Consider the following 27,486-nt stretch of genomic DNA (forward strand, 5'->3'; position numbering starts at 1 on the left):
TTGAGGCATAAGCAGGGCTTCACGCATCATTTTCCTTGTGCTGAGCTGATACATCACAGCCACAAAGAAAACAAGTGACGCTCTTTCACCTTGTAATTTGCTCTCTCTCTCTCTCTCTCTGTCGGCACTACGATATTGTCATTTGAAGAGCTATGCAGCCGTCAATGAAATATGTGCATAATGTGCCATGTTTAATAACAAATAGTACCATGCTGGATATCACTTGAGACGCATGAGTGATGCTGTTTCCTTGAACTCTTTTCTTCATTGATTATGAGATTTATTACAGTCACACATTTATTACAGTCCTCCAAGTAAGCAACGCACAATCAAGTGAAGTACATCTTCTCATTGTCAAATTTAGACCTTTACAGTGATAATATTATTAAATGACACATGCTTTTATTCATGGTACAGACCAATGAAATGGTTTTTGCCACTGTCTATATGAGCAGCGCTGTTTCAGATGAGATGTAACATCTCTAAAAATGTTTTTTTTTACTCTTCTGCTAAAAACAACAACCTAATATTTACTAATATCATGCTTAGAATCAGGTCTGTCACAGCAAAGTGGCCCAAATACCATACCACAGCCCACACCATACCCCTTTAATAAAAGATGCTTGTATTCTAAATACAAATGATTATCTTGTGATCCCATGTCAATTCTGATGTTGCCCTCTGCAGTGTCCATGTACTGCAGTCATGTTTTATAACAATTTTAATAAAGGCTTTGGCCCTCTGTTTTTGTTTTCTTTTTATTACCAGACTAGACCCACATTTTTTTGTTGCAAGAATATTCCTCAATTCCTGATTTACATTTCAGTTTGCTGGGTTTTCAAAAGTATACACATTATGAAAATTACATTCTCACTGACATTACAACTCAACAGAAAATAAAATCCTCAGACAGCATATTGTAAATATTCAACAGATGAAAAAAGTAGTGCCATGCATTAATGCATAAAAGTAAGAAGTTAGTATAAAAATAGCTGTTAATTAAATTCTTACATTTAATTTTGTTGAATTGAAAGGTTTTTATGTCTACAATGAAAATGTTTTTCTACCTTTGTGAATTATGTTTTGAATAATTTTCACAAGTGTTACTATTTTAGTAGAAAGGTAGCTGTTCCTTAGATATGTACATTTGTGCAGTATATAATGTTGGCATGAGTGAGGAAAACCATATCACTACAAAATAAATAGCAGTAAATAATACAACTGTGAAAGAAAAATGCAAGGTGAACACATCATAATTATTCAGTGAGAAGACATAAAATGCAAAAATAATGTTAGTAATTAATGGGAGCTTCAGGCTATATTTACCTAGTTTTTTTTTGTTGATTGTTTCATTACAATACTGGAGCTCCATGCATGTTCTTTCCAATTTTACCTTCATATTAGGTGGCATTAATGTGTTCACAATATATTGCTGACATGCACATCCTTCAGCTGAAATTATGAAAATGGCCATGACAAAACAGTTTCAGTGCTAGACCATAGAAATCACATCAAGTGTACTGACCTGTGTCTTACTGGCCCTTACAGATACAGCAGAGTGGGCAGATTTATATTTTACTGTAATTGCTGCTGCAAGAAGGCACAGTGGATACACACCGCAGGCACAAGACGCGGCACTGTTCCTTAGCTGCTCCATTATTCATCTGAGGCTTTCTGTATACAATTGGGTCTGCTCTCCGGACAAAGAAATCTTTTCCCATAGCGTTCACTGACTGCACATATCTTGAAGAACAACATGCATATGTCACTTCTGTTCACTGCTTGTACTCCATTACAGATGGCAATGCTGTACGCAGTGACAAGCTGGATTTCATTCATTATATGACTGCTTTATTTTATCAGTAGGATACCACCATGGCAACAATCCCAAAATGTCCTACAGGAGGTCCTGCTCAACCCAAACTGTCTTCTTCTGCTCCTCAAGGACTTTGTCCTTGATGACCTTCAGCAGGTCCTCCACTCCACTCCATGAATCTGGTTCCACAGAAGTGTAAAGACAAGGCAGAGCATCCAACTCTTTCTCCTTCAAACGGCATGTCTTTACGAAATCGTCTTCTGAATCCACCTTCAACTGCAGCCTCCTTCAGTAAACAATATAACCATTAATACTAAGCGTAATCTTCTACCAGTCCGACCATTAACTCATCCCTACCCAGTGGAGATGCTATTGGCAACATCACACACATCCATCCATTATATATACATGTTTGTGATGACCGATAAAGTACACATATAGATGTTGAGAACATACAGCTATTACACTACATTTCCAAAAGTATGTGGACACCCATTCTAATTAGTTGTTTTGGCTATTTCATCGTTACCCCCCTAATTTATTCTGATTTCTTTTTCTAGTGTGAAAAACCCCTTTCCAGCAACTTATCAGTGAAAATACTGTATCCTCTTCAGAACATGAAACAAAGGAATGAGTGGTTCCATTCACATGTCTTTCCATAAAATGCATATTGTCCTTTCTGGGGTTTCACTCAAGACTTTGTATTAGATTAAAGAGCTGACCGTGTTCAGTTGCAGAAACTGACACACCCTGATAGGTGGAATCTCACTTTTATGATACTCCAGTTAGTAGAAATAAGAATATTGTATCTCAAAAGAAGAATAAAATACACTTCATGTGCACTGTATTTAATATGCTGTGCAATTTACTACGAGGTTATTCAGGTGGCATGGGAAATGTGTGTACCTTAATTTCTTTATGTTCTTTTCGCAGACCTTGATGAAGATGATAATGGGATATATTTCTCTTCTTAGCAAGTCTTTGGTGCAGCTGAGGCCAACTTCCAACAGGCAGTGTTTGTTCTAGAAAATGACACAGTATTCCTTTTTATTAAAAGACAGTCCTACAAACCACAAATCTAAATTTCATTTTGAACCATGTTCAGAAAGCAAAGCAAAAGTGTATCAAATTGCCAATATGCAGCCAGTCCACTTGAGAACAGCAGAACCATATCTAACAGTTTCTTTGACAGATACATTTTCATCCCCACTTACAAAATGATATTTTGCATTCATGAGACGCAGCGACCCTTGCAATCATCTCCCAATCTTCTGATCCACAGAAATGTAATAATTGCTTTGAAGCCTTCCTTTAGTTTGAATAGAAGTATCAATGAAGGAATCACACTTACTTATTCGTCCTTCGAATTCACGGAGCCGAAATAATTATATCTTTGTTTTTTTATTCATACGTGGTTGTTTTTGTTTCTCATTGGAAGGCATTGTGCTTGCAACAAAGAAAGACCGCTAACTCTCACAGCAGCTTCTCCAAGTACATTAGTAGTACAGAGGCTGCTAATATGTCCTTTCGCTTCGCATGCTGACAAACCAATCAGAGGAGTCCATTTGAATTTTTTTTCTTTTAGCATTGAGCATGTAGCCCCGCTGTCGCCTCACTCTCCGGTCCCATTCAGCCCTTTGTTGTATTTACATTTTAGACCGCAGGCCATTTTCTCCACTATCAAAGTCACATTTATTTCACCAGATGAAACAGTCAGTCAGACCCACTCTCCTAGAATTAGCATTGGATTGTGAAATTGGCTGACGTTTAGAGGTGAGCTGGAGACTATGGGAGAAGGAAATGTGGCGTTATTATGTATTGGCAGCTTTGATCCTCAGAAGAGGGAGACAGACAGAGGTACAGATCTGCGATTGGAGAGGAAGGGACAGAGGGAGAGGTGGTCTGAGGAGGGTTCAAGGCTAGAGCCTGCATCCGAACCAATGAAGAACCAAGGCATGGGCTCTCTGCTGACTTGGAGCAAAATCACTGTGGCTCAACAGCGCAGTCAGAGAGACCTGTGCATGGTGCATGTGTGTCTGTGTGTTCTGCCTTGCAGTCATCATGTCAATAAATACAACTGGACTTGTCCTAGCCTGGAGCTTCCCCATGTGAAATAACACCCTCCACGTTCTCCTTCCCATTATAAGTCGACAAGAAAAAAATGAGTGAAAAAACCAATTACAAGAAGTAAATAACATTTCTGCAAACAGCGTGTTTTTAGGTGCACATAATGAATGTGCAGAGAGAAAATAACACCCTTAAGCCACACCACAATTGAGGGTGTCCTGGAAAACTGTGATAAGGCAGCACAAAGTTCATTTTTGGAAAAGGTCTGAAAAGACAAAAATTTCCTCCTGTGTGGTTATCACATTTACTTTTGAGCCTCCCAAAGGCAGCCAGTAATTGATTTGCTAGATGATTGTCATGTGGCATTAAAATAGGGTTTACTTAGTCAGAGAAAGCATTTGGTTATCTTGTTCATTCAGGACAGTCCTCAATTAACTAGTACACATCTGGTTCCAAGTTTTACCTTGGCAGCGACAGCCTCAATATTTTCAGGAGTGATGCACTCATAGGTACAGCCATGCTTCTCTTTGGAATAAATAATGGGCTCAATCTTCTGTTTCATCAGAAACTCCTCCTTTGATAAAATGTCTAAAAAATAAAGTGAAAAGAATGAGGGGAAGTAAACCTGTAAAAGCAGTCAATAGCATTTTGCCTATCAGGAAGCAGATTTATGCTCTAATGTAGAATCAGCCATCCATAGACAAATCACTAAGACTATGCCTGGAACAAAAACATAAAATCTAACAGAAACAAACACTAGCAATCCTTTACAAGCCAAAATGAAAAACAAAATCTTAAATAATTCATGCTAATTCTCAGATGACCAAGATGTAATATGCAAGACGTGTATCATTCATTTCCACAGAGCAGTTCTATATGTGTGTGACCTTATTTCCTGTAACGTGCCACATGACTGCAGTCCCATAATGCATTCATGCAGACAGGACTTGCCTTCACATCCAGCAGTAACAAAGGAGACTTGTGAGCCTGTGTGTGTGTGACCTATTTTTCACTTGTGGTCTATTGGCCCCCATTTGATGCTCCTGTGGTATCTGAGCCCTGTTCGTAATGGCCTTCTTTTTCCTGCAAACGCTTTGCATTACCTGGCTTGCATATGTTGAACTCCATGGCCCCTCCTGAATTGAGGAACTTCTGCACAATGGTTTTGGCCAGAATATTGGGGGCAAAGAGGACAGGCCTCTTGCGCTGAGAGCGGTGCGGGCTCACTGGAGAATACGGAATCAGGTTCAAGCTCTTGCTCAGATCATTCTCCGCATCTGAGTCTGAAACATCAAACAAACCCAGTTCTGAAAAAATACAAGATGAAGTACAAGCATACGAACAGAAGCAGAGCAGTGAGGACACAGAGGCTCAAAATAAAGCCAGGCCGCTGCAGTGTGACATAAAAGCGTGCAGTCACCAATGTGACGACACAGCAGGAGATCGCAAACATCTCTTATTATATTCTTGCTTCGTACTTTCGAACCCAGGCCTTGTGAGTGTAGCATTCCCCCCGCTGACGACCCGGACCTTCTCGTTGCTGTTCATCCGCTTGTACTTGTTCTCAGTCCTGCTGACAAACTTGCAAAAGGAAAGACATCTCACCAAACTGAAAACCACCTACATTTAATGCAGAAATCAAAAGCACAACCTCACACCCTTTCCTTTTCCTGTACGTGAGCAGTTACCTGTAAGATCTGGCCAATGAAGAAGCTTGCACGCGACAATCTAGGGCTGGATTTGGGGTCCGGAGGAGGAGGAGATTCCTCAGGCTGTAGCATATTCTAAAAAGTAATATTAATGGATAATCATCTTTAATCTATATTAGCTAGAGAGATCTATAAAACATGTATCAACCTCCTGCTGGCTTGATCAGTGTGTGTATAAACTGGTTTACATAATGAACCCTGATCTCCTAGTAAATACAGCTAATAGCTACCGAACTATCTGTCAAGGCTCATATGAGGAAAAAGAAAACTTTAAATGCTTACCTCACATTTTAATGATTAAATGACGGAATTCAAAACTGCTATAAATTGCCAAGTTTCACCAAAAATAATGCCTCCGTCTGTTTAAGTAACTGAACGAAAGTGGCGTTAGTGCGGCACGAGGAGTAGCGTCAGCGGGACGGGCGGGACGGGCGGGACGGGCGGGAGGCGTGCGTACCTTGAGTCCGCGCAGGCTGTCTGCCTCCTCCCGGCTCCCCCTGCACATCAGCCTCTGCATCTTCACCAGGAGCAGCTGCTGAGCCCTGGGGGGAGGGGACAAGGGGAACCGCGGTTCTGAGCACTTTCGGCTGCACGTGCCGGGAATCAAAGCAACACGCCATCAATCACGCCGTGGTACTGTAGGGAGCGTCCACCTTTCTCATTATTAGTTCTCAGAACCACTGGTTAACAGGGCGCTCGTATCCTGGCAATTCAGCTCAGTGACATCATTAATAAGCCATTAGGTACATAGTATCATCATGCTTGCCATTATGTCAGGTGTATTTTGATACATTGAGGCAGGGCTCAAAACACCATGTGTTCATGTCATTTGATGATTCATCCCCTCCCATTTAATTTCGCTACAGATGTGCCACTTTTACTTCGGAGACCCTTATCTACATGTTTCTCAGGCACTGATGTCATTAATAAGACTTTCAATCATTGGATGCTGGATTCTTACGTGCATTCTTACATGCTTACGTGTCTAAACCTCACAACACAAATGGACCAAGAAATACAGCGATACTATATGCAGTGAGAGGGACAGTTACCTGGAGAAGCTGGGGATTGTGCCCTTTTCCAGGTCTTTGTCAATAAAGTGGTCAACTCGCGCACACAGCCACTCACTCCTCCCTTGGTGCATGGTGTCCAGGACGTGGACAATCTCGTCACAGTGCGCATTCATCGAGCAGCTGTCCCACTGGCCCGACAAGTTGAGGTTCAGGCGGATATAGAAAGAATCCCCAGACACCAAGGTGCCCTCCTCCATCTCCTTCTGTAACTTCCTATAACCTGATTGGGCAAAACATAGTTCCATGGGTGACCTGATGTTGCACGACTGGACTGGTAGCTATTAAACATCACCTGCTGTAAGTGCATTGAGCTTACAGAACTAACATTATGCATTTACACATACAAGCATCTCTTTATGAGCGTGCTCTGTAACACCACTCTGCCTGTTTGGATAAAATTCTATAATACAAGTTCTTTCATCAAGCAAGCTGCTTTAAAACCCTGGTGCCAAGCACACATGTCACTGGTGACATATGAAGATAAGAGGAGCGCACTGGGATGGCCCAAGAAAGCCAGCTTGAGGACAGATAGCACAGACCAACGACCGCACTTAACTTCCAGATGTTCTCCAGCAGAAATTGTCACAACAGATGCCTTTTGAAATCAGTAGGGATGCCTCAACCCAACGTACGTGGAGATGATTTGGAAACAGCAGGCTGGTACTAATGATAGAGAGACAGCTCTCAGCTTACCGTCATAGTTTGCTCTGAAGTGCAGCTTGATCAGTCCACTGCATCTCTGCAGAGTCCAGTTTGCTTCCTCCTTAGTGCAAGTATCCAGAGGGACGCTCTGGTTCTCCCCATGAACACAGCCTTCCAGCTGGGGAGAAAAGAACAGAGAGGACTCAGAGGTCGTCCAGCTGCATAAATGGACAGTATGTGTAACTTATGTAAGCTACTCAAAATCAGGATGTCTGCAAAAAATAATGTACTCTAGCGAGTACAAAAAGCAAATGAATCATGCTATGACAAAGTAAGGGACACAGGACCAAGCAGGGCTTTTAAATATAGAACTCTTTGGATCCCAGGTCAAACGTGAAAGAGAAGATTGTGAATTGAACACAGCGTTCTCCCTCCCTCACCAGTAGGAGGTGGTGTCCCTCTCTCAGGCCCGCCCTGTCGGCGTTGGACCCCGGCTGGATGGAGGAGATGAAGATGCCGCTGGCATTGCCCCCCACCAGGCTGACCTCAGACAAGAAGGAGTCCCCCGGGAGGGAGATGTCCTGCAGCAGGCGCAGCGTGCTGCTGACGCTCGTGAAGGAGTTGAGGGAAGGCCGGAACGGTCTGAAGAACACAACACACGACCAGGAGCTCTGAGAATCCCTCTGATCACAACGGACAACACAGACGCAATACTGACACAAATGCACAAGAATTATTTGTAATAATTGTGATTCACATACAAGAAAAACACAAGCTCCTGTATTAAAGAATGTCAGTTATTCTAATTTATTTGGGCGAACCCTCACATCCTGAGGCAGCTTTCTGTAATGAATGCATTCTCCAAGGTAAAAAACAAATGATCTAACGTTCCCTCAGAAAGTTCTATCTGGATCTGAAAACATGGAATGCTGAAAAAATAAACATGACTGAATGAATTAAGAACCTGAAAGAATGAAGAGTAAGTCAAACAATGAACCTGTCATTTATTCTCCCTCTTCTCTTAACCAAAGCAGAAAAAATGGGAGGTTTCTTCCAAAATCAGACAATTCACTTGGACTTTAAAACACTGGCTTAATTTTGATTTTGATATAATTCGTTCTGAAACAGATGATAACAGATGATAACGAACGGAGCGCACCAGTAACAGCATTATTTTATATAAGCAGGACAACAGAAAAGAGTGCAGCCAGTTTCTTCAAAACAAGATCTGACAGAATTGTTGATGAATTAAAAAAAAAAATCATCAAGCGTGTTTCAATGCTTGCTTTGATGTTCAAATGAGTGGTTATTTATAGACAGCTATTTATTCAGCATTTCTACTGAATTAGATACAATGTGACATTCGGATGAAAAACATGGATGCTAATTTGATGTGCAGATGCCTTGGGAAAAACAGTCCTTTCAACTTAACAGTCTTCATTATTGCCCTTTAGGCAAATGACAATGGTTTAGACCAGTAAACAGCTTTTGTCTTATAATGGTAAATGGTAAATGGTAAATGGTAAATGGACTGCATTTATATAGCGCTTTTATCCAAAGCGCTTTACAATTGATGCCTCTCATTCGCCAGAGCAGTTAGGGGTTAGGGGTTAAGTGTCTTGCTCAAGGACACTTCGACACGCCCAGGGTGGGGTTTGAACCGGCAACCCTCCGACTGCCAGACAATCGGTCTTACCTCCTGAGCTATGTCGCCCCATAATGTGTGGTAGCACATTCAACAGCATCCTGATACAGGGCAAAATAGACCTAAGCCCATATTTCTGGATAAAATCAGATGAAAGAAGCATGCAAATACTGTGAAAAGTACGTTTGTTTATGACAGAGCCAAATAAGGGCTTGTATACACACCGTGCTCTGTTCATTTTCATATTTATCAGCAAAGCATGACTTAATAAAGCAAACAAGGCTGTATAGTCTCAGGAAATAAACTGAAATTCTATTTCTATTCCGAGCAATATTAAACATACAGATAAATCAAAGAAGAATGCAGGCAATGATGATTTATCTGTAAAGGCTGAACTGAAAAAAACACTGTGATCATCTTCACGAAGCAGACAAACAGCACATTTACCTTGGTATTAGGCCTGAAACATTTGACAACTTTTTCAGTCTTGTTAACATATATTAAGAACAGTAGTCAGAAATGTAACACTACAAAACACTGCAAAGCAATTTCAATGTGAGCTACACATTGTTGCCTCGTCAATTTAAAAGATAAACCTACACTTCAGAGATCACAACTTCTAGACGCCCAAAGCCACAGTGTTAGATGTTCATGGCACAAATCTTTTTGCAAGCAGTAGAAAAGCCAGCTTTTAATATGCATTATCAAAATGGTACTGTGCAACTGAAATTGTTTTATTCGTGAAACAAGACAGCATCTGACAGGACTGCGCTAACCCTTGGTTAATTGGGAAAGAAGTAGCAATTAGCAGTTGACAGCCGAGGCAGGTGAGAATAAATTAAGAATAACAAAAGCAAGCTAACAAACTAAAAAAAGCTTGTTAACTCATATTAAATGGAAAAACATCTCATATGTGTGAAAAGCAACAAATTAAAGTAAGTCAGATGTACAACTCAACCTGTCCAGGGAGAACTTTCTGAAGATGTTGTTGACTTGTTCCAAGTCCAACTCTAAGCCCTCTGACTGATGGGAGGATGACGAGGAGTGGATTGAAGGAGGTCCATGGAAAAATCTGTCAGAGTCTTCATCTGAAAGGACACATTAGCAAATAACATATGTTCACTAGACTGACAGCACACGCTTTTCAATGCTTGAACGCCTTAGCACTTCAACGTCACCACATTCTCCAGAGGGTCTCACTCAAGCGTTGAATTAATTCTTTCTATTAAGTCTTGATCTGGTTTGGCAGGTTGTTTACTGTGATGTATATGTTTAACTCCTCTTTGCTTTGCATTTTCTCCTCAACATGTTCATATATCATACATTCACTGGTCTTAAACTTGCATGGGTTTGTTTTAAGAAACGGGGTTACTCTAAAATGCATGCACCTACATATTACAACAAAAGCTACAACATTTTCATAGAATTCATGGAAATTTAAGATGAAATCTCAATATCTTGAAAGATGGTGATAAACAGAGCAAACTGCATGAGAAATTGCACCTTTCATTTCAATAGTAAAATGAATACAATTAGCTATTCCTGCTCAAAACATTTTCCTGTGTTCTTAGCAAATAACATTTCTTGCTGTTGTTGAAGTTAACCACAATGAGTTTTTGAGAGCATGGGAAAAAGTAAAAGTAAAATATTAAGTAAGTAGTGCAGTAGAGCAAACTCAAAGGAACAAGTGCAAAGTAACTTATCCTAACAAAGACCACAAGGTATAAAAGTGTCAATGCATTTCTTGTTTTCAGGCATTATATGAGTGTGTGGCCGTTGTTTCCCACTGCAGCTGTCAAAAGCAAAGAATTTGTGTGAGAATAAGTAGACTCTTGCTCATAACTCAAGAGGAGTTATAGATAAATACTCAAGGGAACACTTCATCAAAGTGAGTAGGCTAAAAGTGTGTATGGCATATAATATCCCTATAGGCTACAAAGTAAAAGCTGTAGCAAACATATTGAAAGTCCTTTGCATAACCAAGCTATATCTCTTCAGTGACCTTAAGTGCACTAGCATTGCCTACTTTTGTATAAAACTACTGTGGAAAAAAGACATTTTCATTTTGTTCTGCACAGTTAATTATGTGGCAAATTCTGAGACACGTGTGTAATGTATGTAATTTGTAGCCTTTACATTCTGGAGAGTAAATGTTATGTCGACAAACATGAGCCAACAGAACGTTGATGACAATAACTATGGCATCATGGATTGTTGTTTGTTGTGTATATATTGTCTTATGTGTTAGTTTACAAAAAACAAAAAACCAAGACTAAATTTGTAGCCTTAATTGTAGCCTTTATAACTGTACCTTCATGACCAAGTACCTAAGAATATATAAGTCAGTTACTCAGTAACCTGTGTAATTATAACAGAAAATTCTTTCATTTTTTCAGGTTGATACTTTACCACAAAGTTCCATGTTGTCACCACTGTCACAATCAAAGTCACATAGGCTAGAGAAAAGAAACATGTATGTCAGACAAAGCTCTTCCTTAAAAAATGCTGATCACAGAGAAATATGCAGCAGTACTAGCATGAGTAAGTAATATCTCCTCTATCATTTCACCCAAAACCATTTAATGAATTTCACCCATTTTATTCAGAAAGCTGGGCACTGGGGTAAACCAAGACCGTGTGAAGGGTATACCTTCTAGGTAGAGTGTCGTGTTCCCCCTCCTTGTTCCTCCTGACAATAGAGTCATTTCCTGGTGGTTCAGGGACGGTGGACATTATACTGTCATTGCGAAATCGCAGGAGCTTTCACATAGGAAACAGAAAGAGAAATGGTTGGCCAAGGATGGACAGAACAAAATTATACCAATTCCTCAAACTCCCCGAGACTTATTTCTGCTCACTGATACAGATTTTCTGTAAAGGCGTAGAGATGGTCTTGGCATGCCTGATTTAATATAGGCAGAACAGAGAGAAAAGAAAAAAGCTTTCTGGGATTCCTTAAACAAAATAATAGCTATTTGTATAGCAGGTCAATCTAATTTGAAGCCTTGGCCACTACAGGTCTTGAGGCATAACAGCATAATTTTGATATTTTGCATCCTTGGTTTGTTGAAAGATAAATTGCACTCACAAACTGGCAATGAGTTTCATTTTATATTGTGTCATGAAAAACAAACGAAACACAATATAAATAAACTTAAAGGGTCAACACATTGGGAGCTGAAATGGGGTTCTGACTATTTACTTTTTGCCTATATTATTCATCCTGCACATGAAAACCAATGTCCCTAGGCTTTTTTGGCTTGTTGGTTTAATTGATTCTGAATTTACAACCCCTATGTGTGAGAATTTTCTGTACATAGATTCAGCAACAGTAATAATGCGGTTACTGCATCCTCATATATTTAACTCTCAGTCACATGAATACTTACATGCTTGTTGAGTATTTCTCCAGCGGCTGCAGTGTTGGAGGAACTGGTAGTTATAGAGTTGGTATCTGTGCTAGGGGCATCTGAAAGCTCCCCATTGGTGTTCACGACTGATGCTGCAGGTGGAAATGGGGCTGATTCAAAAGTCTTATTGTGCGTTATCACACACTGTAATACAGATTGATACCAATATATTTAACATAAATCAAATTACCTGAAAAATCTATGGATTTAGGAGTGGTGACTGGAGACTTTGCTCTGGAGATCTGAAAGTAAATACGTATGATTCTGTGTGCAATCTATAACCAACGCATATTAGAAAAGTTTAATGGAAAAGGCATGGCTTAATTTCAACTTCTAAAAAAAAATCTTGCATAACTGAGGATCAATAAGCAAAACTGTATTTGAAAGCTTCTCAATCAAGGTTTTGCCCGGGAACTCACCACGACTCCTTTGAGGTTTGGCCTCCGTCTGAGCCGATGTTCCGGGAGGAAGAATTTGTTGTCATCTGGAGACTCATCACCAGAGTCTTCAAACTGACCGTCTCTTTTAGGGTTGCCAAAGGTTTGCGATATAGATGGAATGTCTCGGGTTAAACTCTGTGTAGGGAACACAAACTTACAGAGTGAGGGAGGTACATCGTGAAATCCATTATGCAGACTTAACTGCAAATAGCTGCCCCGTTAGAGCAGAGGCAAAGCTGATGACAAAGCACCCCCCCTTCACCTGATCCAGGCCATTGTCCTTGGACAGGCGTCTCAGCTTGGACTCCAGGTTGACGATCTTGGCCTCTTTGCGCACAATCTCGATGTGCAGCTCATCGCTGCGCTCCTCCAGCTCGCGGATCTGCTTGCGGTACTTGTCCTTATCAACCAGGCATTGGGAGAACTGGTTCTGAGCCTCGTCCCGAGAACGAAACGCCTAACGGGCACCAGAGACAGGGCAAAGTGAGCCACGGCTGTTCTCCAAACCAAAATGTCAATTTCTGCCCGAGCACAGCAACATTATTTTAAGTGAGCCGGGCTCAGACTTCCTCAAACCACCCCAGTATTTCACCTGATCTCTCTCTCGTTCAACTTCGTCAAGCTGGATCATTATGGTGTTCATGCGGTTCTTGTACATTTCACAGTCCTTCACCAGAGTGGAGCACTTCAGCTCCAGATCTTCTTTCTCCTCCAGGTACTGTAAAAGTATTGCAGGAGACATCTTATGTTATGATACATCATTTGTGACATATTTATAATGTATTTTATTAGTATTAGTGTTGCTCTATCTTTTAACTTTTTCCTGAATAGTGTAATTCTAGGCAAACTACAGGGAAGAACTGATCCTAAAATATTTTAAGAAACAATACACGAGACAAATTTTTATTTAGGAATAAAATCACAGTGACACAATGTTTGATTTAGCTACAGACCTTTCTTACATTTTTTAAGCTCTTCACTCCTCTGAAGCCATTTCAGCTGTTTCCCCATAAGTATGCCCTAAGTTCAAGTGGAGGCATATCCAATCTCTATTCACCATATCCCTCTAAGTTTGGCCATACATACAGTTACCTCCATCCTAGTCTGATATGCCATTGAATACGTGCAATTCCCCAACACCTGCCAGCCAAGAACAGGTAAAATAGGAGTTCCCAGCAAAATCTGGTATTCCTGGAGTTTGGTGACATCAACTGCATGCACATAAAAGTAGATCTGGACACACCCTAAATGCGCTTGCACCATGCGCTTTATACTATGCGCTAAGATTGTTAAAATTGAGCCTTCAACCATAAGTGCAAACACTTTCAGCTACATCAAAATAGCAATACACCAATAATTTGCCAGACCACACCTCATCTTAAGAGCAATCCACCTAAAGTTAATTTGCTATTTAAACAACAGTGCCCTGGATGGGAAAATGACTGCATCAGTCTGAACTAGTCTGAACTAGCAAAGACACTGCCATTAGTGCTGAGTGTAAGATAGAGCCAAGCATGTCATTTCTAAAATCATTCATAGGTCTGGATTTGTAATCAACATTTGACAGATAAATTAATCTCTAACGTTGAGCGAGAACCACCTGTCCTCTAAACAAAAATGCATCTTAAATTGCACTTTCATTGCACTACACCAAGGTCTGAATGTTGCAGCTTTTAAAAATGAAGTTGATTGTGACAACTGAGTGCTATTGCAAGGTCACTTCTTTTTAGCATAAATGTAATATAAATGTGGCAATGGCTACCACTGAGATTGTGATAAAACTGGTGAAGTGCTTATTGCCAGATAATTTCTATTTACATTAAATGCTATATAAATGTCAGAGAAAGGCATGTAGGAGAATATGATTTCGAATATTAATACATGAGACTTGCATATATTGAGCCAAGACTCTGCAGAAACAGGACAAACATAAACAGAATATGAAAATCTCATACTATTCCCAGTTTAAATACATGATCAACAGTAAACATATAATTAAGCCAATAACACACAGGCTAAGTGAAAAGATGAGGTTTGTTGCGACTGAATACTCAGTAATAAAAGATTAATAGTAATTAAAGTTTACTGCGGTACAGTGGTAAGAGTTCTCTTGGTTGATAAATCCAATTTCATTGGGGGGTGTAGAAAAGTCTAGAACAACGTAAGCGGTCTTACAACTATGGTTGAAAACCATTGTAAAATATTGATAGATATGTATGTGCATCACAGTTTCTCTCTTTCTGTTATCTACATGTGAGGGCACTGATCCAGGTGCTCTCTGTCATGTCAGGAGGTTAATACATTCAGTCCATGGGACTTCTCTACACCATTCTGTAAATAACAGTCAAGCTGGCGTATCTACCATTAACTTTCATTTGTTTCTGATTTAGCTGTGGAAACAGGTTGGGTTTATCTGACCATATCCATGTCAGGAGCTTAATTTAAGACAAGCATGATATGTTTTCTTTCCCAAGCAACTTTTCACCAACTTCTTGTACTGACACATTTTGTCTTGCACATTCATTATTGAGGAGAGGGGTCTCTTGTGGGGACACACTGGAGTACAGATGCATCAGACGCGCTTGAAAAAATATGGTCTCAGACCTGTGTAATGCAAATTAACTCCAGGCTGTTGCACCCGTGTGGGTGTAGAAGCAAAAACACCTTTTATGGTCATACTCAACTGCAGCAGCCTACAGAGACCTTTCTCACAGAGGTGTGAGAAAATTCTGGCATGATTTTGCATTTTTCTTTCTCAGTTTATGGCCATTTGGAGAACGCCCCTGCCCCCTTTGTCACTTTTTACACCCCTTGCTGTGTCACGAAGTGCCGCCGAGTGCCACATGCGCAGCATGTGTGACCCCCCCAAGGCACACGCAGACGCTGGCGCGGACGCTTCCTGTCCCCACCTTGTCCCTCAGCTCCTCCGCCTGCCGCACGTCCTCGTGCAGGTTGTACAGCCTGTTCACCAGCTCCTGCCGGTCCTCCAGAGCCTCCTGCCTGTCATGCTCCAGGATGTCCAGGATGGCCTTCTCAGAGTCCGGCAGAACCTGCTTCCCTGGCTAGGGGCCCCAAGGGGAAAGAGAACAGGATTCAATATCTGGCCATGAGGCCACCTGAGATGCACAGACCCCTCATTGTGGCATGCAGCAGTACATATCCACATATCCAAATCTCGTCATGAAAAGTAACAGTGGGGTACAATATAAAGAGCCATTGGTTCCTTAACACAGCAGTAAATCTTCCCTCTGAAATGACTTTTGCTCTGTGGTTAATGGAAGGTTTTAATTAAGCAAACAAGCAAAACAAACCATTTCATAGTTCTAGAACGTTTACAAATTTCTACTGAAATGTACTACAATTCAACTGACATTTCCACAATAAAGACATATCTACATAGACCCCCTTATTCTACACAAATGCAAAGGCAAGAGTAGTGGTTTGTCAATTTATGATGGTCAGTGTTGTAATATTCTAGCATTAAGACCAGTGAGAATTTTTTAGCAATGCAAACGCAGATAAAACATCCACAAATAAATTGTGGATTTAATGATTTCCGTACCTATGGAAGTGAGGTTAGATAGAAAACACAACTATCAAAAATGAGGGGGCATTATTTCAACAATGTTAATGTACACTATAACGTAGTGCTGAGCACAAAGCATTCTATGAGCTACAGAACAGTACAGAGCTTGTTCCCACTGCACATATGGCTGGTAAAATTACCATATCTGTAGGGTTCACTTAAGTTCCACTTTCTAAGGCTGGTAATGTATGTCTAATCTGCAGATGGTTGTAAGTGTTTCACAGCATTAAAAATTCATCCAGTAATTTCAGGCAACTGCATATTCCCTCCAGTGACTAACATACTTGAACAGCTACAATGTGCTTTTTCTCAGCAAATGACACTTTCAAAGACAGCCCTGTGATATTGGAACAAATGGATTACCGCACCTGTATGATGGACTGTAGCTCCTGTACTTTAATCTTCAGGACCTCGTTCTCCCGCTCCAGCTCAAAGATCTGCTCTCTTCGGGGACGATTTTCAATGTCGGTCTTCAGCTTCAGTGACTGCTTCCTCTCCATCTTGCACTCTTCCTCCACCTTGTTGAGCTTGTGCTTTAACTGGTCTATCTGAAACGCACCATGTTCACCACCATCACGAACGAGTGGTGCAGAATGCATGTTATCAGCATTTATCTGTGGCCACTTATTTTACACCAGATGACATGAAATTTAAAATATTTCCATGACGGCCCTTGCAATGATAAGGGAAGATTTCAAAGACAGCTAGTGAGCTAGCACCAGTCATATAGACACCCACTTCCTATTAGGAAGGAGCAGTTTTACAGCTAGGTTAATAGCAGACAAACATACTTTTTGCACTTGGAGTCGCCATTGTGTTTGCATTCCTTGTTGAATTGGGCATTAGTTTTCATTTCTCTCAATGTGCATGTGTTTGTGTGCGTATGTGTGTGTGTGTGTGTGTGTGTGTGCATGTGTGTTTGTGTATGTGCGTATGTGTGTGTGCATGTGTGTGTGTATGTGTGTGTGTGTGTGTGCGAGTGTGTGTGAGATGGGGCGAGGGGGTACTTTGATGCACTCTGACCTCCAGCTGCAGGTCACGGCTCCGCATGACGGCCATGTTCTTCTCCTCGCTCAGCTGGGCATAGCGCATGGCCAGGTTGTAGTTGTCATCCTTCACCTTGATGAGCTCATCGTTACAGTTGTTCCGTTCCTCCTTCATCTTGTTGTAGCGCTCTTGAAAGGCCAGCAGCTCCTGGTTTGACAGGCGCAGCTTCTTGTGTTCGTCCTCCAGCGTGCGGTGTTTGCCCATGATGGCAACGCGCTGCACATCCTTGTCTTTGGCCTGCTGCTGCAGCTTGATGACCTCGTTCATCAGGAACTGGGTCAAGCCCTCATGGCCCTCCTCCACTGTGGACAAAGAATGTTCTCTCATGGGCTTTTGTGGGCCTCCACTGGCAAAGGGCTGGCTTCAGAGATGCTAGGCCAGTGTAAGCATTAAAGCTGCACAAGCGATCCTATCAAACCACAGCTATGCTGCCATTGGTGTTCCACTGTGTATTGCTACCTTAAAAAAGTGAAGTAGTGCAGTGAACCAATGCCCAGGGCTTTCCATAACAGGGGAAACATGGTGAGACTTCCTCTTTATGTCAGCAGCTTACCAACAATAGTGGAGAATCTGCGTGTGGGTTCCTTTCCCGTCATCAGCTTGTAGAGATCAGGGTAGTAAAACTCCAGGCTCTCCAGAAACACCACATAGCCCCGCTGGCCTTTAGTGTGCAGTATGTCCAGCAACCGGCCTGAAACAAAACTCCTTGCTTTCAATCTTGAAATCGGTTGCTCAATCATCCATACAATGCGGTACTTGGCAGGTTAATTAAAATACATTTAGCCTCTTCCCTAGTCAAGGATGTCAATGTACTGGTAAGTGAGAATGACTTTACAGCATAAGAACCCATACTGTGATTCAGTTTCGAACACTTTTTTAATTATTCCAGTATGTTCTTTGCATTGTCATTTACGGATGGAAATCCTTTTTGGTGTTATCTACTGCAAAGCCATGCTGCATCAAACATCTAAATCATATAAGGTTCTTGCTTTGATTAAGAATAAAGATTTATGGTTTTTTTTCTAGTTTGTTTCAAGAAACTTCGCTCTCATTCTTGGAGAGTAATATTTTTGACTGGAGTTGAAATTACAAAGGAGTCTGATGTAGTGCTACAATCTAAATGCAAAGCACTGTGCACTGAGAACACATTTACATGCTTGTGGATGCATGACATTGCTTTGGCTACACATGCAGAAAATAGAGGTAACTGAGGGGAGCTTCCGAGACCACATGCTTCATCCCACTAAAAATAATCCAGATATCTTCTAGCACTGAAGATGAATGCACAAACAAACTCGAATGTAGATATATGCTACATTAATATTTATTATTTTCAATCTGGGGCCTACATCTTGGAAACAAAACACATTTCAACTAATGTGTCATTGTTATAAGTAATTACACATTCCTTATGAAAATTGGCAGCGGCGTTCAGAGTATTAACATTCATTCTTTGTAGAGCCATTATTTGTTTGAGAGAGGTACATTATCCATTTTCGAGAGACACACTTATTAACTGAAACAGCAGGTGCCGATGATGGACACAATTATCACAGAAAAATAACAAAGTGTACTGTGCCCAAAAGGATAAGTACTCTTTTTAATAATGTGAAAGAAAAACAAAAGATGTTGCTGACAAAATGGCTTGGCACCAGCATCTGACATTCCTGGCAAAGAAAGTTCTAGGGCTGTCTGATCAGTATCATCCACAGGCAGAAAGCGGGTACAACTGGTGTTTGTGATGCTTAGTATCCCTTTATATGACAATTTTAACATATTCTGTCTACACACTGCAGTACTGCAGCTGTTGCTGGACACGTATGCATGTTTTGTACACACAAAAGCAGAACAGCATCTCAGTACTGCGGCAGGTTAGACAGGGGTTTCAAAGCTTCCATTCATCATGCACAACTGAAAAAACACAGACAGGGATGGCTGACAGAGTAACTGATTGATGGAGGGATTTGCATGCAAATGTTTTCTGTGGCTGATTTGCATTTTTACTTTCTATGGTACGTTCATTTCCGTTCTCCGTCACTGCCTGGAACAGACACACAGACACACAAGCCCACACTGTGCGAAGGCGCGGCAGTACCTGCCCGGTTGACCTTGGAGATCAGCATGTGCGAGTTGAGCACCTCGTCCTCGTCCTGCTCGTCGATGACCTTGCACTGCCGCAGGTACGGGGTCAGCTTGTTGGGGTTGATGTAGCGGCTGAGGATGTTGCGGTTGCTCTCCACGTTCTCCCACAGCGCCTCCTCGTCGTCCTTCGCCATGTCGGAGCAGCCGCTCTCCATGGCGCGCCGCCGCTCAAGCCTGCTGGGAGGAGAGACACGCTCACGCTCTGCTCCCGCCAGGCGGGCGGGCGGGCTAGCCACTTCCCCCACGTGTCTCTTTCACACGCCGCTGACGGCGCACACGCCTCTCTCACAGACAGGGACAGGCCGCCACGGCCTGACGAGCCAGTGGCGAAGAATCCACCGGTATCACTCAAGTATCACAATGCGCTCTTACTGGATCCATGCCTCTCTAGCGTCAACCACAGCAGCGAACACGTGAAGGATTTATAGCATTTCAGAATTAATTAGACTTCAAGCGGGCGTCAGGAAATCATCTGGCAATAAAAGTTTGTCTCTTTTTTCCCTTTCAGATCTGCTGATGAATTTGAAAACACATTAGCAGGAAACACTCTAGCAAGTGTTACACCACATTGATGTTGAAATTTGAACCACAGGCAACTGCACATAGAGGCACAGGGTAGTACAAAAGAATCAAAGACTGGAGCAGAAAATACACCAAACACTGAGTAGGCCTAATTTATAATGAAAACTCTCTCTCTCACTGTTTAACTCCTCGTCACTTAAAGCCACTATAAATATGGCAGACTACACTGTCAGCACTGTGAAAGCTTGGTCAGTTCATATTCCATAATAGCTGGACTTGACTAAATGTAGCCCTGAGTGTTTTCTCCTTCACTCATGCAGAACAGAACCTTGGATGGCCACTGGTGAAGAACAAGCCCTACTGACCCAATCAGAGTGGATGATGGTCTGACTTGTGAGCCAACTGTGCTTCTGTATGTAAATACAGGGCAGCATCGGTGTACCATTTTAAAATAATTCTAAACTAACAACTGTAAACTTGATAGTTCAGAATTATTTTATCCTAAATTGTAAAGTGCTTGGCCAGGCTGTAATGACCATTAAGTGGATCTCTTTGAGTTACTCTAGAGGTAAACAACCCAACCAACACAAGTTTATTTACCTTCTGTTTCAAGTATTAAAAGTGTAATAGCTGCTTTGCCTGATCCTGCTATTCCATAGAAAGAATGTAGAAAAGGGATTTCTGATCTAGAGCACCTTGCACATAACAGAAAAACAAGAGCTATCTGGTTCATAAGGTAAGGATGCAAAGCTTTTAAAACAATAACCAGAATTCCTAATGCAGAACCAGGAAGTAACACAGAATGCAGAGTCTCCCCTGTGATTAAAAATCTCTTGTAGGCTATAATCTTTACAAAGTTCTTTACCCGATATGACAATAGGCTAGGCACATCACGCAGTATATCACTCACTCCTAAAAACATGTATTCGATTATGAACACATATACACATTTATTATAAGAGTTTATGCATCACAGGCGTTACATAACAGAGCTCCTGCTTTGGCCTAGAGTGATAATGCTTCTCCATATTGTATACGATAAATCATTTACATTGAAAAGTACAGGAACAGTCTTTCTTGAGAAAAGACTAAAATTGTGTAATATTAAAAACAAATGGAGGCAAAACCAAATCCTGCTGCATATATTTCATCTTCATCTTTCCAGGTGAGCCATCCTTTCAACATAGTTTGATTTGACAGGCACCGAGTCCCTGTTGAGTCATTCCATACTTCAGGTGTATATTATGTCATTGTCACTTTCCTATTTTTCCCTGTCCTTCAACTTAGCTGCCCCTCTTGTGATTGATGTGATTCACTGTGGTTTGGGTACAGATTTTTTTTTTGTGCTCTGCAGTGCACTGGCAGATAATGTACAAAACAACAGCCCTAGAAACATTTTAAAAGGTGTGGTGTAGAGATAAGAGAGAATATAGTAACCCCTATTTATAAACACCAGCGAACCCAAGAGAACCACCAGGCCCAGCACCTTTATTCTTCTGTTGACAGCAGCACCAGTACCTAACATGCAATATTTATACACACTGTACCTGCAGCATGGGCATTTGCATGTACACATTACGGCATGTACAGCGAAATTTGTATTGTAAAGAAGCAGTAATCACAAACGAGACCCTGTGCATTACTGATGCGCAGCTGAACACAAAGCCAGATACCAGTTTATCACGTCTGCCAGCAATATCTGCGGCATTATTTCATTTTAACATAATGCAGCTTTGCAAATAAAAATATATCTGATGTTACATACAGTTCCTATACACACCTTTGCATAATTCTTGTATCCACTAATGTTTAATGCCACTGCCTTGCTGTCATAAATCGATAAGAGACAAGGAAGATTTGCAATTTCACTGCTCCCATATGGAGTTTGTAATTTGACTGGCATCAGCCATTTCCTATTTACAGAGCTGTAAACAGACAACATTTATCCACTGCACTCTGAAAGAATGCAAAGAGAATGTGAGCAGATCACAGATGTGAATTTAGAGAACTAAACTCAAAGCTATCTTCTACTGGCAGGACCAAGAACTGGGGTGCAGATCAGGTCTGAATAATGGCAAACCAGCCACATCAGCACATTTTCTGGAAAAGACAACAAGCTGGCTTTCACATCCATCACTTTTCACAAAAGAAAATTGATTTATCCACAAGAAAAATTAAATTCAGGCAATGAACAGTTCATCCAACTGATTTTAAAGCAGAGGCATTAAGGGAATTACAGCAAAGCTGCATCTGAGTGGAACACGAGGGTCAAATACACCTGCAGTTACACCATAAAAGCTTTAAAGACCTAAAGTCCGTGGTAGGAATTATAATAGCACAAGTTCTCTAAGGGCAAGTCATAGCGAATAAGATGTACGGGACAAGCACACTGCAAACACTCAGATTTGCAGCAGTAATCAAGCAGTCTGTCATACTGTGTGCTGTATTTTACATTGAATGTAATCATTGAAAATGCATCTAAAAGAAAATGTACACCACCTAAACCTTTCAAAAATAAAATTCACATCCTGGTTTGTGGGCTTCAATAAACTACATAGTGTCACAGACAGCCAATGAGATAAAGTTCTGAATTTACCATTAGTCGAGTAAAACCTAAGTGCAAAAGAGAAAAACAACATTTTGTAGTGCTTATTTCATCTAGCCCATGTTTCTCAAACCACAAAATCCCCGTACTTTGTCAAAAGGTTCGCAAGTATAATGTTTCATAAACAGGCTATGAAAGAATGACTAATACAAATGCAACTCACCAAAGAAAGCTGAAGTGAGACCAATCTAGAACTTTTGGGTTTTTGTGGAGTAAAAAACACACAACAGCAACAGCACAATCCTTGAGCAGAACAAAGACTTGGCAAGAAGCAAAGTGAACAGAATTTTCCTTTCAGAGATGAGATGACACCTCTTCCACAATAACAAGTGAGAAGAGCACTTTGATAGTGGTCCATACACCGTACCATGCACGGGGCATGACTGCACCCACACATTCTCAGCCTTTCCTTCTGCCAGCTTCCTAAAATGTTACTCTCAGATTCTGACCCAAAAAGCCATCTTCAACTCATGGTTCCATTAACAGAGGTCTGGCCCTACCTTTCACACTACCTTTGCCCCATGGTAATTACCTTTTCAGGATTACACAAACGAGTAGCTGTTTTTTGCAAGATTATCTTGGGTTGTTTGCAATAAAGATATCAGGACTACTTTGCTATTGACCTTCATGAAATACAGGTTGTACCTAAGGTTGCGTAACGTCAAATAATCGTTATTTTTCAAGAAAAAGGCACAGTTGGGCGATTATCTGATCATCTCAAGACGATGATCTATTAGCCCAAGGGCTTTCTCTCTCCTCCCCAACTCTCTCTCTCTCTCTCTCTCTCTCTCGACCTTCCTCTTCTCACCTCGCTCTCTCCCCCCCTCTCTCTCACACACACATATAAAAGCGCAGCAAGACTGAGCAAACGGAAACAGCAACCATGTGCTTTTTCAGCCTGATCTGATTATAGAACAAGCACAGACCTGCAATACATCCCCCAGCCAATCAGCTGCTTCCCTCCTCTGCCTGTGTGACTTCAGAGAAATAGCAGAGAGCTGTTTTTGTGCAAAAGTGAAATGGGGCAGTGGGGATGAGTTGTCTCATCCAACATGAGCCATGCAGTGCTCAGAGTTGGACCCATTATAGAATGTTTCCACAGGTCTCACAACACGTCAGAAAGACAGGGAAAAAAAGGTGTAACGCAATTGCAAGATGCACATTTTAATAATTAAATTTGATACGTGCACCTCATGGCTAGGGATAATTTTACAATTGGAATTATTTCAAGGCATTACAAAGCATCTCCGACCATGCTTGCTGTTATAAAGAACGAATTTTAACAGCCAGTAAATCCTTCCACACAATGTGGTTTGCACCTGTCAAACTAAGCATGACATGTCTTCCCTCTGCATCTAATTCTAGGTTCAGTGATGCATCCCATAGACTGGTATTGGATCCTGATTGGCTGGCAATCACACAGGCTTCACTCAGGAATGGAGGCTTTCACTCTGCACCATTGTTCTCCGATACAATGATGACACAGTTTAGGTGGTGGACAGCAAAGTGAAAAATGGACTAAAAACTATGAATTATATCTCAGTCCTGGCCAAAATGACTATAAATATAATTAACTTTATTTAATATGCAAACATGAACACAGTTCATGTCCCTTTACTGAATAACCCAGCACCTTTAATGTCAGCTTTCCACCGGCCTTGGTTTTACTTAATGAACTATTTCAATATCACACAGACATGTTCAGTAAAGCTACTGTTGACTTGGTCCAGTTAAACCACTGTGTATTCTAGTTTTTAGTACTACCAATCTCTTGGTCAATTAAAGTTGATGAAGACCTTGCCTAGATAATTGTTTGAAATGCACTTGCATTCATTTGGCCAAACAGCTCCAGTTTCTCAGCTGTTCCGCCACCGGTGCTGATGAGTAGGCTAAACGTAGTTAAATCCCCAAAATTTCAAAATCCATCCAGTAGTTTTTATTTAAAGAGAAGTGAAAATATTGTGTACATTTTTTTGTACTCCTCTACAATCTTTTCATGACATTAAAGTTTATTACCCAGTTACAACATACTCTGCGTTTAAACTAGACTAGTGTACTGGTGACAAACCATGTTTTTCTATTTGGTTGCTGATTCAAAGACGATGTTTGATGGAATCCTCACAGCCTGCCCATGGTGAAGATATCAAAGAATTTGTGTGTCAGTCCAGAGGTCAACATAATGGGCAATGTTCCTCACTATTATCTTTCACTTAAAACAGTTTTTGGGGTTAATGCGTTTAAGTTCTATTATAATTCTCCCATAAATGTAACACAATGCAGGTGTGTCTTGCTGTCATTTGCTTCAAATTTGAACTTTCAGTTTCAGTGACCAGGCATCCACTCCTTCAACAGTTAGGGCCTAACTGATTTCACCTGCCAGTCCATAATTACATTCAATTAAAAATGCAGCCTCTTTCAGGAATCATATTTTATATGGCTCATTACAGAGAATGGAAGCATTAGTTTATCTGACTGATTAAATGTCCTGGAATGTGAATATGGTACATTAATTCTTCATATTGCTATTTCTGATATATGGCTTTAATATGGCCAATTGGCATTTACAGTGCAATTAAGAACAATTAGAAATGAAAACTGAAATGAAAACCAGCAGGTCTCCAGGACGAAGTTTGGGAACCAACATGTCTGTCCTTGTCATTAATGCTTAGCATAGATTGAAAACAGATTGAAACTCATTCTTATTTGCATATTTGCAAAATGTACCATTTCAGCCAAACAAATTAAGGTCTGCATTACAAGAACAGCGTGCCATTTCTGACAAATACTAACACAGGCAATGATTCTTCCGAGACACCTGGGTCTTGTCTATTGAAGCAGAACTGCACCCACAGCTCTCAGTCACCATAAATGTAGAATATATTCCTTTGCTCTTTATATATTGCCTACTACCAGGCAGCAATGTGTTATCATTTTTTAAAGGAGAACAGGACAGTTTATTTTTGCTTTATTTACAATAAAAAGATAATTTCATCATGGCCGAAGAGCAAGCACATTAAGAGATTCTCTTTTACAAGCATCTCTATGCACCATTACTCGTGATATCAAAAGGAAGGCGAGACTGAAGTTTTACCCACGGCCTCTCCATCATGCATCTGCCCCCTCTGCTTTAACAGTCATCGTGCTTGCGAACCAGAGGAAATTTAGTCAGAATTTTCTATAGCTTTTTGTTTCTTTGCTGCCAATGTTCAATATCACTATCTAAAAAACCAATTTCACCACTTCAACAAAGTTTCATTCATTTCAGACATGCACTTGATAGGATGAACGTACACTCACTAGGGAAATGGCTCACAGTCGACCAGTCCCTGCTCTCTTGTGCACCCTGTGCCTTTGTCATTTTCATTGCAATCATTTTCATTGCAACTCTGCTTCTTTCCATATGAAAGTCCTATAATGTGTCCACTGTGAGGTCTAGCCTATGTCACATCCACGGCATATGATTAGGCCTACATCACGCACTAACTGTATGGCTGTACTACAATGTACCACCCAACCCGTCCAAACACCTGAAATACATTTTTAACATTTCAAAAGTTCATACAATCCTCGACCTAGCCCTGCCAAACACAAGAATAAAAGCAAGCTGCTGGTGTTTTCTGGGCTCAATGTACAGAGTAAATAGCCATGATTTTGACAAATGCATGCCTTAAACAGTTTTTGATGGATGTAGAGCCGGTCTCCCGCCTTCCTTGTGTCTCTCATTCAAGTAGCTTACAGATGCATTGACTAAATAGCCTTCCAGTAGTTAAATTAAGATAAACATTTCTCACATCTGTGTTATGTGTTGCATGCATTCATATGTGCGACACATTCACAATGACACCAAAATAGCACAATGCGCCAAATTTGAGATAAAACTTGATCAGGGTTGGTTAAAATGCGATCGCATTATTCAACACCAAACTTGCACAGCGGCAAATGCTTCTATCGATGCACCCCAATTGTGCCATCCAACTAATGTTGATCGGTTGAAATTGAAAAGGTTTACTACAGACCACAGAACTACCAAATCTGGTGCATGTGAAATGTATTCTATTTGCGCAAGATGACACTAGCAGTTCCACTTGCACCCAGGTGCATTTGCGCTGGTGTTGTCACCAAGATAGGGTCCAGAGAAGGGACCACAGCTGAGAAAGTGCCACGGCAGGGAACAAACCCTCACCCATGCAGAGGGGTAATCAAACATGGCTTGAGAGTTGGCTGCACTGCAGACCGTGCCACAAGACTTTCCAACAGACCTATATTTTTTTTGTTTTTAAACTCCGTCAAAATAAAGAAGAGTTCTCTTCTATCTGTCACATTACTCCATCCCAACCACAGAGCTTCTCCACCCTAGCTCCCTAGTGGTGGAATTAACTCCTCCTTCCCCTATGAACCACTGAACCACTCGGTAGGCTATCACTTGTATATCTAATTTGTTCCTGTAGCAATTTCATGTTACGCTTGTATCTTCATCCAGCACTTAATTTGCACTTGAATTTCTGACCTAGACTATCTTTACTGTGTGAACTGGAATTAATGTATTCATGGCTATGGATAACTGTTACATGATGAGTATTGTACCTTATCGGACCTGTGTTGTGTAGTTGTTCCAATGACCTTCTGTATGCACTTATTGTACGTCGCTTTGGATAAAAGCATCTGCCAAATAAATATAATGTAATGTGCTCTTACTCTGCCAAAAGGAAAATGCAGAATGTAGATCCTATGATTCACCCATATCAGATTCATCCATCACACAAATTATTCTCTACTTATTCT

At 40.9% G+C, this 27,486-nt stretch overlaps 1 protein-coding gene across 6 annotated transcripts in view; it reads right to left on the reverse strand.

Annotated features, from left to right (window-relative positions):
* Nucleotides 1–249: 249 nt before the first annotated feature.
* Nucleotides 250–27,486, reverse strand: part of LOC118221253 (caspase recruitment domain-containing protein 11-like) — a 36,961-nt gene continuing 9,724 nt past the window's right edge. For 3 of the 6 annotated variants that reach the window (XM_035406143.1, XM_035406138.1, XM_035406144.1), the window contains exons 2-24: nucleotides 19,531–19,751; nucleotides 17,989–18,126; nucleotides 17,412–17,737; nucleotides 16,757–16,936; nucleotides 15,712–15,864; nucleotides 13,395–13,520; nucleotides 13,065–13,259; nucleotides 12,782–12,937; nucleotides 12,553–12,604; nucleotides 12,342–12,472; nucleotides 11,603–11,712; nucleotides 11,362–11,408; nucleotides 9,911–10,040; nucleotides 7,748–7,949; nucleotides 7,359–7,485; nucleotides 6,645–6,885; nucleotides 6,050–6,134; nucleotides 5,572–5,667; nucleotides 5,362–5,464; nucleotides 4,987–5,166; nucleotides 4,347–4,471; nucleotides 2,723–2,838; nucleotides 250–2,102 (exon numbers count right to left, since the gene is read on the reverse strand). In XM_035406143.1, the coding sequence (XP_035262034.1) occupies nucleotides 1,898–2,102; nucleotides 2,723–2,838; nucleotides 4,347–4,471; nucleotides 4,987–5,166; nucleotides 5,362–5,464; nucleotides 5,572–5,667; nucleotides 6,050–6,134; nucleotides 6,645–6,885; nucleotides 7,359–7,485; nucleotides 7,748–7,949; nucleotides 9,911–10,040; nucleotides 11,362–11,408; nucleotides 11,603–11,712; nucleotides 12,342–12,472; nucleotides 12,553–12,604; nucleotides 12,782–12,937; nucleotides 13,065–13,259; nucleotides 13,395–13,520; nucleotides 15,712–15,864; nucleotides 16,757–16,936; nucleotides 17,412–17,737; nucleotides 17,989–18,126; nucleotides 19,531–19,732 (3,426 nt within the window). In that variant the 5' untranslated portion in view covers nucleotides 19,733–19,751 and the 3' untranslated portion in view covers nucleotides 250–1,897. Of the gene's footprint in view, nucleotides 2,103–2,722; nucleotides 2,839–4,346; nucleotides 4,472–4,986; nucleotides 5,167–5,361; nucleotides 5,465–5,571; nucleotides 5,668–6,049; nucleotides 6,135–6,644; nucleotides 6,886–7,358; nucleotides 7,486–7,747; nucleotides 7,950–9,910; nucleotides 10,041–11,361; nucleotides 11,409–11,602; nucleotides 11,713–12,341; nucleotides 12,473–12,552; nucleotides 12,605–12,781; nucleotides 12,938–13,064; nucleotides 13,260–13,394; nucleotides 13,521–15,711; nucleotides 15,865–16,756; nucleotides 16,937–17,411; nucleotides 17,738–17,988; nucleotides 18,127–19,530; nucleotides 27,289–27,486 lie in introns of those variants that run through there. The other 3 variants (XM_035406142.1, XM_035406139.1, XM_035406140.1) reach the window with 3 other exon arrangements.

The sequence above is a fragment of the Anguilla anguilla genome, chromosome 2, assembly GCF_013347855.1.
Source record: "Anguilla anguilla isolate fAngAng1 chromosome 2, fAngAng1.pri, whole genome shotgun sequence".
Taxonomy (NCBI): Eukaryota; Metazoa; Chordata; class Actinopteri; order Anguilliformes; family Anguillidae; genus Anguilla; species Anguilla anguilla.